The sequence below is a fragment of the Simochromis diagramma genome, unplaced genomic scaffold (assembly GCF_900408965.1).
Source record: "Simochromis diagramma unplaced genomic scaffold, fSimDia1.1 OVJJ01000822.1, whole genome shotgun sequence".
NCBI classification, from domain to species: Eukaryota; Metazoa; Chordata; class Actinopteri; order Cichliformes; family Cichlidae; genus Simochromis; species Simochromis diagramma.
Window position 1 is genome coordinate 8,828,194 of NW_024387520.1, and position 14,599 is coordinate 8,842,792.

Genomic DNA, 14,599 nt, shown 5'->3' on the forward strand with positions numbered 1-14,599 from the left:
TACTGCTTCTAATATTGTAAATACGCGATACTTTTTGGTGCATCAGTGGACCTTGAAGTATTTAAATCTAAATATAATAATAATTTAATAATAATTTCAAATAAAATACACTGAAAATCCATTTAATTACTGTACACCTTACACCTGACTCTTGGAACATAAAATGTTACCAGTTCTTCTGTTTTAAATATATATATATATATATATATATATATGTATATATATATATATATATAGTATGTATGTCTATGCTATATATAGTATATATATATATATCTATATGTATGAGATATATCTATGATATATGTATATATCTATTATATATATATGTTATATATATAATATATATATATATATATAGAGGTATATATATACTATATATATAGTCTATCTGTATGTCTGTATAATTGTATGTATATATGTATATATCTCTTATTCTGTATATATATATATATGTAATTATATATGTACATCTATATATGTATATTCTATATATGTATATATGTATATATATATATGTATATGTATATATGTATATAGTATATTTATTCGTACTAGTACATATATATATCTCTTAATAGTAGTACTATATTATTATGTATTATCTTATATATATATATATGTATATACTTATATACTTATATATGTTATATCTGCTATATATATATATATTCGTATAAGTATATCTATATATTTATATATGTATCTATATATTATATTATATCTATATATATCTATTTATCTTATATATATGTATTGTTGTGTGTGTGTGTGTTTATGGCACTATAATATGAAAAATATTTTTCATATGTATACATTTCTTTATTTAAATCCTCTTTACCTTTTTTGACTTAGTAGATGTGTATAGTAGTAGATGCTGTGACTGACTCCAACTGGAAAGCAGGAAAGAGCCATGTATTCTGCAGCTCGGGTCATAACTTGCACTCTGTTAAGTGCTCATATTACCCCCAGTTCTTCAGCAGCTTCACTGGTTGCCCATGAAGCCAGGATAAATTTAAATCTTACTTCTCACGTTCAAATGTATCCATAAATCTTGCTCCTTCATATTTGTGTGACCTGCTCCATATCACCCTGTTTCTCGCCCTCGTCTCATCATCTGCTACTCATCTTACCGTTCGTCCTCACACCTTATCACTATGGGGAACAGAGCTTTCAGTCGCTCTGCTCCCCGGCTCTGGAACTCTCTTCCTCCTGCACTAAGAAATATTGACTCCCTCTCCGTATTTAAGACACAGCTCAAAACACACCTGTTTAAACTGGCTTATTCGCTTTAATGCTGATTTTATCTGTTGTCACGCTCTGTTTTGTAATTTTAACTTATTTTATGTATTTTATGACTACTGTTCCTTTTATTAATTGTGTTTTTTGTAAGGAGACCTTGGGTTTCTGAAAGGCGCCCTCAAATAAAATGTATTATCATTATTATTATTATTATGTCTCTTTTCTTTCCAGTATCTCCCGCCTTCGTCCATCCAGCCTTTCCCTCTGGCTGTCTTCTTTGGCTCCTGCTTTCAGCTCCCCTCTCTCAACATTGCTTGTTTTCTGGTACAGACGATCACATGATGTATCTCTTATCTCCCTATCTGCCTTTCCTCTAACTTTCTCAGCCATATTGTTCTCTTTTTCCATCTCCCTTCATCAAAATTTCTAACTTTCCTTCTTATCTATGCAAACCCTATATTTCCAGCCCCCTCTATCCCCCACCCCCTTGGCTTTTCTCTCTCTTCCATCCAGCTGTCAATTTTTGTTTGACATTTTTCTTTTACATCGTCTTATCCTGTATCGAGTTGTCATGGCCTCTGGCACCCCTCTTCCTCTGAACCCTGCCTTGCTCTCCATTTCCATTACACTTCCACTGCTCTCCAGTGTGCTCCTTCAGCAATCTTCCTTCCCCTCTTTCATCTTCCCTTGAGTCTTCACCTTCTTTATCTACCTTTTCCTTCATCCTGCACCCCCACCTCCTATCCTAAAACCATCAGCCCGTCCTCATCTCCCTTTCAGTCACAGTCTGTACTTTTTCCTCTCTGTGCTTCTGTTCCATCATTTAATCATCCTCTCTTTCTTTTGTTCATCTTCCCCACTGCTCTGCTTATACAATTCATTCCTAACCTCCATCGCTCTGCCATCGTCGTGTCCTCTTCATCTTCTTCCAGCTTCACCTCACACCTTCTGTATTTCTAATACACTTCTCCAGCTTCTTTTGTCTCTGTGTCACACCCTCTCCTGTCTCCTAGCATTTTCTTTTCCCATTCTGCCCTCCCCGCCTTTGTGCGTTCATCTTCTTTGCTTCTGTGTCCTTCCTTTTCTGTCTACTTTCATTCCTTCCTCTCTCTACTTTGTATCCTACATCCTTATTTTGGACCCTCTGCACTCTTCTTTCTTTCTGTTTTCACTTCTACACCTTCTGTTCTGTGTTTTTTTATCTTTCTATCTTGATTGTCTTACTTTTTCACTCAGGCTTGTTTTTTTAATCTTTCACCAAGCCATCTAACAGATCTTCATCCATTTTTCTGTAGCCTGTCACGCCGCTCGTTTCTGGGGGGTTTTTTAACTCGACCTCTCTATTGTCAGTCTTTCTCTTCTACTGGCTTTTTAAAAAAAAACTAAAAACAAAAACAAAAATCTTCCAATATCTCTTGTCCACACTCTCTCTCACCTTGTCTTTAATTTTCTTTCATCTTTATTCAGGAGGAGGACTGTACCCCTCCAACTAGTTGCTTTCTCTCTGATCAGTTTTACTAATCGTCTACTCTGTGGATTAGACTACTCTGTCTGTTCCCTGTTCTTTTCTTTCCACATTCATCCTTCTTCCATTTTATCCAGTTTCCTTTTGTTTCTCCTGTTACTACCCATCTTCTTTTTCTTTCTACTGATGTCATCTTTGTGCTTCTCGCTGAGTGGCCTGCCTTTCTCAACCCTTTTATCCATATTTTTCCTTATTAATATTAAAATTTCCACACTTTCTGTTCTCTTTCTATTACACTCATTGACCTTTACATCTCTCTACCTCAGAAAGACATATGCAAATGTAAGTATAAATTACACCTTATTGGTCATGCTTGGGAAGAAGCTTCCTATCCTTCTTCATCATTCTGTTTTCCTTCATCTTCATAATCCTTTATTTTCCTCACCACTACCTTTGTCATCTTCCTACCCTTTGAACCTACCTGCCATTTGTGTCCTCCACCTGGATCTCTCTCTCTCTCTTTTTAAGCGGTCTTTTTGCTCCCCCATCCCTTCAGTTCACCATCCTTTCCTTCACCCTACTTCTTCATACTCTTATACATTTGTCTTTCTATTCAGCTTTAAATTCTCCCTCTCACATCTTCTGTTTCCTCTTCATTATTTTCAACCTTTCAGTTCAGTCAGTACTGCTGCTCCCATCCGTCTGCTTCATCCCAAACAAGCTTGACTGGGGTTTGAGTCTGAGGACTGTGCTGGTCTGCCATCATTTGTGTGCCTACCTTTATTTCTCTTTGGGAGGAGCCCAGCCCAACCAGTCTGTCTTCCGCTGTTACTTGTCTTTTTTTTGTCCTAGTAATGCATCGCAGGGTGTGGTAACACAGTTTGTTCCCACGCAGCTTTTGCATGTAGGTTTTGTAAGCATTAAAACAAATGTTGGTCCTCCTGTACACATTTCTTTCCACCCCACAACTAAAACCATCCAGCAGGAGTGTGTGTGTGTTGGTCGGTCGAATAAAAATAAGGGCGTGTGTACTAATGTAGTTTTGTGGTTAAAAAAAAAAAAAAAAAAAAAAAAAAAAAAAAAATATATATATATATATATATATATATATATATATATATATATATATATATATATATATATAGAGAGAGAGAGAGAGAGAGAGAGATGGATATATATAGAGATATATAGAGATATATAGAGATATATAGATTTTTTATTTATTTATTTTTTAAATACTTGTGTTTGGCTCAAGCAGCACACACGAGCCTGATGCAGCGTCTCTAGCCACCAGGGGTCACTAGACAACAACATGACAGTCCATCTTTCCATGTTTTTGTGTCGGTGTGATATTTTTGTAGCTGTCATGTTCACAAATTGAGCTGCAACTTTGTAAAGTCTGCATGCTCTCTCCGAGTACCTCTGAGGTTTTATCTACTGCGTGGACTATCTACGGGCGACACGGGCGGTTGCCCGGGGCGGCATCATAGTGGGGGGCGGGATTCTCTGGCTGGCTGGAGCAGCATCTAATAACCAACTCACAATATAAAACAAAATAAAAACAAAACAACAAACACGAAAACGCCAGACATTATGATACAGACTTGTAATTTGCGCCGATGTTTTTCGAAATTCTATACGCGAAAAGTGAGCGCGAGAGCCCTCGGTATGCCTGCTTGCTGCTGAAGTCAAAGTAAACTTTATTGTCATCTCCGCCACATACAGTCCAGTATATAGAGAGACGAGACGACGAGGCTCCAGTTACAGCAGTGCAAGTAAACAAACAATAAATATAAGAAGAGTAAGAAAATAAATATACACTTTAGGACTCGGGGTAAAGGGATCAATAACAATTGAAAATTTATAATTTACAGTTTGATGATTTAAAGTCTCACACACAACCCGTCGACAGGGGAGGGGGGCCTGCTGCTTCCAAATAGAGCACATTTCATTCATAATGTTGTAAATCCAAGCCCATTATCTATTCATGATTTGAATCCTGGGTTGTGTGAAATCCCAGAAATAAACCCTAGACAAAGTGAATCTGTGAACTAAGGTGTAGGTCTATTAGGTTATGTTGTGGCTATCCTCGAGTTGGGGGATTTGTGTTCATACTGGAGTGCAAAATTAAAACCAATGGAAGATGGACAAGAAAAGTTCAAAGCCATCAGGTGCTCAGTTTAGAAAAAATAGAAAAGAAGAGGAGGAGAAACGAGCAAAAGACGCAGGTAAGCAGATGTGTCATTGGATAATGGCAGGTCATCCTGAAACAATCAGAATCAGAATACTTTATTAATCCCTAAGGAAATGATGTGGGTTACAGTTGCTCCAAAAAGAAATGGTAAAAATAGTAACAGTAACAGACTAAACTCCAAACAATACATTATGTTACAGATTTTAATATTAATTAGTCATCGTCAATTGTTGATTCTTCCTGTTCTCATTGTATGACGAATTATGGTGGCTGTTTGGTAGCCGTTTGCATTCAATGCATACTCTCTCTCTCTCTCTCTCTTCATATGTGTGTGTGTGTTTCTCTGGTGAAATTCAGTATGGTTCCGACAACAGTTTTATGTTAATGTATAATCCTTAATATGTTTTATGTGTGTATGTGTGTGTGTGTGGGGGGGGGGCGCAGAGGGAGTGTTCGCCCGGGGCGCCAAACAGGCTAGGACCGCCACTGCCGCCCCCTCCCTACTGCACCGGATCCTGTCAAGAGTACCATTTAATGACATTTACTGTACATTACTGTGTTTGCTTTCCAACAGGACATGTGCCCGAAGCCAATTTACTGTATCGCAACAGCTCATTGCTCGCTCGGTCCATTTCATGTGCACTCCGCAATCTCCTCTGGATTATAAAAGTGCTTATTTATGGTTTGATAAGCACAATTATTCAGCCGGGCCAATGTGTGCTTCGAATTTTAAACAAACTGCACAAGAAATCGAAGTTTATTCATCACGACGATTTGACATCCATACAGCAGCCTGTAATATCCTGCTGAAGAGCGAGTGGGGCTGCTGCACTCTTATCTTCAATGGAAAGTGTTTTTTGTTTTTTCTCACAGTAGTTCAATCTGTCTGTCACTCTGGTGTTACTGGGGCACACACACGCACACACGCACGCACGACAGAAAATCGTCTCCGTAGTTACTGATGAGATTGCTGCTACTTTGGTTGAGCATACAGTCCACACCACATGGGTCAAGTATTGTCCTTTATTTAAAGAGCTTTGATAAGGGCTGAATCATCTATGAAACGCAACAGCGCAGCAGGACATGAAATATCGACCGGAGATCAATGCCCTCGTGTACAATAACCACCCTCCATTTGAAATGTCAAACATTACTGACTATAAGAAACTTCTGTTATTATTATTCTTGTTGCTTCCCTCAAGAGGAACATCAGCAGAAGATTTTAAATCACACTGTACAAGGAAATGAGCTCCTTGCTGCTGAGCATGAACCCCCCACCAGCTGTGAGGTCCACCAGGTTACTTGTAATTAGTTTCACTGAGACCAGTCTGAGAATAGATGAACTAATAAGAGAGAACAGGGGCCTTAAAGTCACGGAGCTGGCAGCCTCTGTAGGCTTTGAATCTGGAGACCAATTTTATGTGTGAAACTAAAGAGAAAGTGTATTGCGAAGAAATTACAGTGAAGTAAGCTTTCTTTAAAAAAAAAAAAAAAAAAATCTTGGGAAGAGTTAGAAAAGAAACCAACTCTGTTTTATCTGCTATATTTTTATATAAAGGCTGGAAAAGACTTGACTCTGTGCAAAGGTAATTTTTATACTTCAGGCAATCTTGAACAGGACCCAAATGTTCTAGTCTTTAAGCTATAAACAGCTTCTGCAGGTGGTCTTATATATTGTCTGCTGGGAGTGCGCTACTCCAGGGTGCACTGTTCCCCCAGCTGAATGGTCTGTGAACGCACATTAACTCTTCAATATCATCCATTCTTGGAAAAATAATAATAATAATAAAGGGATTTATAATAGCAGAAACAAAACCAAACCCATGGCTAATATGTGATCTGACTGTGAAGCAGAAACAAAAAGGTTTTGTCTCTGGTGATCTGGATCAGATTTTAAAGCGTCTTCGGCTCCTGGCTCCATCTCATATTTGCTTTTCAGGAGTGAGAATTGCAATGAAATTTCCAATCTGACTCTTGTGTCTTTGCCAAAATATGAAACTGTTCCTTTAATAAAGCCTTTCCTTCTGGTGTCCTTGCAATAAACCATGCAATATTAACTGGCCTTGACACAGGCAAATGACATACTGCCAATATGAATGTAGGTACACACGCCTGTGCTTTCCCTGCTACAGCTTCCGGAAATGCTCTTTTAAGAAAAAAAAAATACTGCTTGCTGTGATGCAACTATCACAAGCCAGTGCAAGTCAAAAGGAAAGTTGCTGTGCGTCATCAAGCATCCTCAGCAATCATGTCTTACGTAGGACTGTTTGGCTGACATGGGTCCACTGAACTGCTTCCGCCTTGTGCAGCTCATCTGTCAGTGTTTAATAAAGTGACTTTAATAGCTTGGTGCTCTGTGTCAGCTTGAAGGAGACCCATTGAATACCCCGAGGAAGCTGTAACCAGGCAACTAAAAGAGGCTGTGGTCTTTTCCTCAAAGAAAATGGAAGGCCGGACGCAGAGGCCAAGACCCTATCTATCTATCTTTTCATGCACGCAACAGAAAATCGTGAGTACAACCTGGCCGACACCAATCAGGGAGTTGCTATTCCAAGCTGTCAAGTCTGCTTGCATTATGCAAGAAGCAACTGTGTGTGTGTTATTTTGAATAGTACAGAAGACACATAGGTAAATGACGGCAAGAAATATCTTGCAGTCTACAAAGAAAAAAAAATTTCCAGATGTATTTTAATACCGGAGACACGCAGAATTGTATTCTGGAGGTGGTCATGTATTCTCGCTGTCATGGTGTTTGTTCAGTTTTATCTGCTAATCAGCAGATGAAACTGAACACTGTCACGATAAAGCTTCCCTGCAAGATCTGATGAACACAAGGTGGGAGGACCATTAGGGCAATTCAGCAGAATGATAAGGGAACAAGAAAATATTGACCTAGCCGATCTATGTGTTTGACCTGTAAATGAGCAACCTACATGTCTAACGGATGTCGGTATTTGCATAACACCAGGACTGGGATTCGAAAATCAGCAGCTGGTCTTCCTTTGACCTTTTCATCTGCCAAAGTCTAAAGATTAGTTCTTTCTCAGCCGGGATCAGAGGTGCCATTGACTTTGTCTCATGAGATTGCAGCAAAGAGTACAAGCTGAAGAATCATTCTGTAGCACATCTATATTGTAATTCTTCACAAATCCTTTGGCACAGGTAGCACAAACCCCTCAGGTTTCCACTGTAATATTGATCCTCTTGCTATGAATATTGACACAAGGTAAAGCAAGATGAATTATACATCATTCTCACTGTTGAAAGGAAAGCAAGAATATGACTGAGGAGAATTGAAATGCTCACAACAACAGCTTGAGCAAATCTCTGGCCAACTAGTTCATGTTGTTCCTGTGATCTGGAGAGATTTTTTCTTTTTTTCCCTTTTTTTAAAAAAAAGAAAAAAGAAAAAAGAGAATCTCTCTAAATTAAAATGCACAGAGCCAAGATCCCAGTCTTCCTGGAACAGCTCGACTGACAAGGAGAGACTGGCCCTGTGGACTCATTAAGTATTTGTCTCCAGCTGAGCTTCATTTCATAGTGCAGTAATGTGCTTGTAGACTGGGTTACAATGGGTAACAATGTAATAAAAAAAAAAAATTAAAAAAAAAAAGGGGGGGGGGGGGGGGGGGGGCTAATTTAGGTTCCACTCATTGTCAAGTGCCACTGGAGTTTGCAACTACCTCTGGCATCTTGGGTCCTTTAATGCAAGAGGGGGGGGGGGAATGAACACTTCTGCTTCACTCGGCTGGTGTTCTGAAAGGAAACAGACTAGAGGAGTGAAATATGGGAAAGGAGAGGGGATTGGAAGTCAGCAAAGGGCAGCACAGGCCAGCAGAAGCATGCAGTCAATTATGCTGACAAGGACCTGAGAGCTCTCTTCAGGGCTAAGCTGCCTTTTGGAAAACAGCATGGCAGGTGAACAGGTTTGGGTCTTTGTAAAGTGTGAAAACATCTTACACTCGACCTCCTGAAATATCATAAAAGCTACAAGGCACCTGGCAGCAAAAATAAAATAAATATAAAAAAATAAAAAAAATAAAAATCTCTCGCAGTTCGTCTTTGATCTCCCTTTCAGACAGGACGAAGCATGAGCGTTAGCAGGCATTCCCCGAATATGAATATTCAGCACTAATTCCCATTGATCTCTCATACACTTTCCTCCCCTTCCCGTGCTGTTTAACATCTATTGCACCAAACACAACACTGATTTATTCAACACTACGAGCGCATCTAAAATGTGTTGTGATCTCAGACTTCCCCCTTCTAAATAATGCACACAGAGGCAGCACACAGAATTTGACCTCAGAAAGAAACAAAGAGTTTGAAATATTTAATATTTAGAAGTTGAAGGGTTTGGAGGGTTTCCCCCCCCCATGTACACTATATAACACAAAAAAATATATCAAACCAGCGCTAACTGACCAGCCTTCTGGTCAAAGGGTAGCATTTACTTTCCTGGGTAACTTGACCTGCAAGATGACAGCTTCAAACCAGCATGTAAAGCAAGGCAGAAACAAAGAAAAGAGTTAAAACAAAAAAAGTCAGTACAAGAGCTAAACATGAACCAAATATTACAACACATTTCCTAGAGATACTTTCTATAGTGCTATGCTACACAGTGCTTTTTATTGCACACCACACGCTAAAACTGTGCTTTATCTTATATACAACGGAAGGAGCCCGCTCTTGTCCTTTACTGCCACTTCTATTTTGTTTTATTGCGATTGAGAAATGGTGGCCGTGTCGCACATTTTATGACCCCCCTACACATCTGTATATATACACACACACGGGAGCATGGATGTGTCAAACAGCATGAAATGCATTCATCTTTTGCCAAGGTTCTCTGCAAAAGACCATTAAAGCGATGACGGTGGCGGGTTTAGGTAATAAGAAATGCATTAAAATGATGCCAGTAAGTCCTCCGCCTAGAGCTACATCTAATGCACGAATGTTCCCTCCTTTGGTTGTATTCTAAGCTACTCTGTTGATAATCATTTACATGTTGCAGTTCACAACCCCTCGATGTTTTCGTCATCACTATTAACACCAGATAAAAAAATAAAAAATAAAAACAATAAAAAATAAAAACATTTGCTGCTCCACGACCCACCTGCTTTTTTGTCCTTCCAGCACTCTCTTGGGGTGCTAATATGCATTTAAACATGATTTCCAAGCAGATCATTGCAGAGAGAAAACATGGTGTAACAGAGTAAAAAGGCATCTCCTCTTTTTTATATGCGACAGCACGTGGGGGAAAAGACTATACATACTGTAAATATCCTGTAAACCTGTCCAACCTTTGCACCATCACTGCGTTCTCTTTCCTCTTACATGTGGACTCATACTGATTGGAGGACAACCTGCCATCCTGCTTAGGGCTCTTCAGCTTGCTCCTTCTGGACTGCCGTCCTGAGGATTCTACCTTTTGCAAATGTCAAACCAAGAAAGAAAGAAAATCTCCGGAGAGTGACACAATAAAGGCTGAAGAGCACCAGCTGCTTTCTTTGTCTTTCAGTTAAAAAAAAAAAAAAAAAAAAAAAAAAAAAAGTATGGATTTACGTATTGTTGCTGACAGAGCCGTTGCTCAAAATCGACCCCTTGGTGACCTCTGTGCTGACGGTGGAGAGCGGCACGCTCTCGTACCTCTCCACCACGGCCCAGCAGCGGCAGCGCAGCAGCGTGGACTTGAGCTGTTTCTGGAAATTGCTGTTGAGGAAACCGTAGATGATCGGGTTGACGCAGGTGGAGATCATGGCAGTGAGGTGGCACAGCGAGAAGATGATGTCATGGCTGCAAGACGGGATGAGCTCATGGTGCCAGTCAAACACCGTGTTGAAGACGTTGAGCGGGAGCCAGGAGAGGGCGAAGGCCACGACTATGGCGACTAACATGGCGTTTATCCTCGTGGAGCCCTTGTTCTTTTTCTGAGCGGTGTTCCTGCTGCGGTCCACCATGTCCTTCCTCCTCCTCAGGCGAAGGTAGACGTGCAGGTAGCAGACCATGATGAGGATAAGCGGGAGGAAGTACTGAAAGACGAGCAGGGAGGTGAAGTAAGCTCGCCGTTCCTTAACTGACGGCCACTGCTCCATGCAAATAAAGTTGTCATTTATTGGGAGTGGAGTGCTGAAGTTCTGAAAAGGCAAAATGAGTACGTTGTAGGAAAGCAAAGGCACTGAGATTATGCAGGCCACAATCCAGGTGATAGCCACAGCCAGGTAGGAGTGGGCTACCATGGGTTTCCATCCTGTCGGGTGGACAATAAGCTGGTAGCGTTCCATGGCGATCAGAACGAGGGAGAAGATGGAGACAGTGACTGATATACACTGGATGAAAGGTGTGAGCTTGCAGAGGGTCTCTCCTAAGATCCAGTGGTCCATCAGTGTGTAGATAATAGTGACCGGCAGGCATATAATGCACGTGAGAATGTCTGAGCAGGACAGATTGACAATGAAGATGTTGGTCACATTGTGCATCTCTTTGTGCCGTGTGATGACAAACACCAGGCAGGAGTTTCCAATGAGCCCCACTGCCATGACTGTACTGTAAGCAATGATGAGTAACGTGGTGCCACTCACCGACAGCAAGCAGTCCTCAGTCGAATTCCATGAGGCTTGGTTGTGATTGGTGCTGTGCTGCAGCTCCATGGCAATGGTTTTCCCAGGCTCGCTTCGAACACAGAGGACCAATCGAACCAGATTGTTTTGCAGCACCTGCTGTAATTATTTTATGAATGATATTTGAATTTTAAATAAGAGTTTTCCCTAATCCTTAAGCTCAGCCAGTCTTTAAAGCAGTCTTCCTTTGTGGCCTGGAAAAAAGAAAACAGGAAAAGAAATGTGCAACCTTTAACAAAATTTTCCATCATTGGAGTATATTTTAATTTTCACAGTAATGGAATTTTAAGAAATGAAGACTTCGGTTTATTGCTCAAATTTAAATGTAGCAACCACAAACACACCAGCACGACAGGAAATTGACCTTCGCTCGCTAAAAAGCTCATTTTACCCATTAGAACTGATTGCCATGCTGCAGGATAGGATTTTAAAATGTGCAGCGCATCAGGATGCCATTCCACAAGTGTCTTTTTAAAAGAGTGTGTTCAGTATTGGAGATTCAACTTCGCACGCAGCAGAGGATGTTTCCATATAACAAAAACAGAAACTGATGAAGGGGATAATTAATCTCGCTATGCAGATATCACGAGCAGAACACAGGCCCCCAACTTTTTTTTAAATTATAAATCTTTGCAAGCAGGCAATGAGAATAAATGATGCACTGATGGAATATCATAAGAGAAAAAGCACAGATCTAGGTTTTTGCGGCGTCGCTGTAATGGCATGCTGCTTCAAATTTCCATCACAATAACAGTGATAATGACTGCTCCTTCAGAAACAATCACCCCCCCTCCAATCACTCTTATCAAGTGATGGGAATTTATTCTGTCCGTAACAGCTTTCATTGTCACTGGACATTCACAGAAGTCTCACAGCCCTTACAGTTCCTGAGAAACGGCTGCACTGGAAAACAGCAGAAATACAATTCCACTCCACCAAGGCCAAGGACTTCTGAGTAGTGTGTGTGTCCGCATGTGTATAATTATTGTAAGTGCATATGCACAGCAGTAAAAAGAGCCCTGATTAACTGAGATGTTTGCCCACAGCTCAGTTCCCTAGAAAATAATTTTGCAAACATGCTGACAGAATTAAATCACCAAAGGATGGAAAGTATTTATCATTTTTAATTGAGCACTCCTTAACAATGATAAATGTTGACAGATAGGACATTAATTGCTCGTGGCTGTCTCTATAATGAGCCCTGGTGTCCTATTAGAATGTGTCGCTTCGTCTGCGGTACACAGATAGAACCAGAATAACTCAGGTATATACTTGAACTTGGAGGCTAAAATGACTTGAATTCATTTGTGGTACACAATCTTTTTCTGGGTGCCAAACTTAGTCTGACTCTGTTTCAACGCATATGGCAGACATGTAGCCAAGACCCATCCTTCAGAGCCTTGATGCAGAATATTTATGACAGAATTTGGACTTGTGAAGCGACGCAGTGCTTCCCATTGTGCGGTGTCTGCAGGCGGAGGAGTAGAAGCAAAAGTAACGAGAAATTTTGCTAAAAGCTGACATTAGATTTCATCCTTAATGTGGAAATTATACCGATTATTTCCAGATTACACACAAGTAAGAAAACTGCTGGGTGGGGAAACAATAAAAATAGTCTGAATGGGAGGAATGTGTGAAGTCACTGCAGGGAAAAAAAAAAAAAAAACCACACAGAAGGAGAAATTATATCTCGTGGGGATTTGTCTCGAAATAGAGATGAATGCAAAATGTAGATTCCCCCCACCCAGTGTTGTTATCCCTGCTCTGTCACCAAACCAAACAACTTTGCCAAGACACAAAGTCAGCACATGAATTATTACAGAGGCTGAAACGCATAAATCAATGAAAAGGATGATAGTATGATTGTGTGCGCGCGCCCTACCCTCGGTCTTTGTAGCTCTGTCCTGGATCCACTGTCCCTCTGCAGCTGTGCGTCTGCTCGCACTTGGGCGGACTTTCTCAGCTCCGGACAGGTGAAGGAGACCTCTGTTGGTAGGTGCCAACTGCTTTTCTGTCCGGGGGGGAGACTCGTCAATCATTTCCACATCACAAACCGGTAAATGTCCAATATAAAGCTCCACTTAGACTTTAAGCATGTCATTTTGGAGATCAGTCTGACCAGGGGGGCAAATATTTCGAGGGAAGGAAGGAAATCCCACTGGACTGGGGAGACCGACAAGCGACGGGAATCGACAATCCCAGCGCGAGCGATCAGGTTATTAAAAACTCTACGCGCAAGAACGCACGAGCCTACAGAGAGCCATCACCTAGAAAACGGTCATTAGAGCTTTCTTTTAGCATATGATGAAAAATAAATAACCTTCCTGGGAATTTTAATTACTCACTCCCATCGCCACCTGCAAGAGTTAGAAGCAAGAGGAAATGGCACACTAATTAGCCACCGTTTCTTACCGAGTCTTATTTCTTCCAGGACTTCTTCGCGCCGCTGTGCATCAAGTGAGACAAAGCTGAGAGTTTGTGGTCGAGGAGGAGGTAGGTGGTGTCCTGCCAGGACCACTGGTAGGAGCTGAGATGTCTCTTAAAGCGACCTCATGCCTCACACTTGCAGGCAGAGATGCGACTGGGAACATCTTACATAATAAGTTCTCCGTGGTTGGCGCGCGCGCACTCACGCGCTCTCGCACACGCACGGGGGCCAGTGGGGAAATTCAGCTGTTTGATATATGGTTTGGTTCAGCCAGACCGACGCTGGCCGTACCCACCTGAAGCCTGGAGACATGTATTAGTGACATCAGATGATCCGTTTTTGTTTCTTGGAAAAGGGGCACGCGGAGGTTTCTCGTAACGACGTCAGCTTTCATGTCTCCCAGATGAGGAATTGCCGTAATATCACAGTAAATTTATATTCACGTGTTAATTTTTTTTTTTAGCGCATTTTAAAAAACCAGACAGTGCTTGCTGTATAACAATAAAGTATAGAATGAAATCCAGTACTGTGCAAAAGTCTTGAGCCGGTCGTCCCTTTTTTTTTGTTTGGCTTCCAGGGAGCCTGAGTTTCTGCTAATTCTTTAAAGTGGTCTTGATCAGTGGTTCTCCAGGCTTTCTGAAACTATTTCA

General features: G+C 40.8%; 1 protein-coding gene across 2 annotated transcripts; it reads right to left on the bottom strand.

The window, feature by feature from the left end:
- Positions 1–9,532: 9,532 nt before the first annotated feature.
- On the bottom strand, positions 9,533–14,352 carry npy8br (neuropeptide Y receptor Y8b). Of its 2 annotated transcripts, XM_040019631.1 has the most exons (3): positions 13,934–14,352; positions 13,404–13,532; positions 9,533–11,715 (listed from the first exon to the last, which is right to left on the bottom strand). In XM_040019631.1, exon 3 carries the CDS (start codon positions 11,549–11,551, stop codon positions 10,463–10,465), a length of 1,089 nt encoding a protein of 362 aa, XP_039875565.1. In that variant the 5' UTR covers positions 11,552–11,715; positions 13,404–13,532; positions 13,934–14,352; the 3' UTR covers positions 9,533–10,462. The 2 variants fall into 2 exon arrangements, with proteins under 2 accessions (XP_039875565.1, XP_039875566.1); XM_040019632.1 differs by lacking the exon at positions 13,404–13,532.
- Positions 14,353–14,599: the final 247 nt, after the last annotated feature.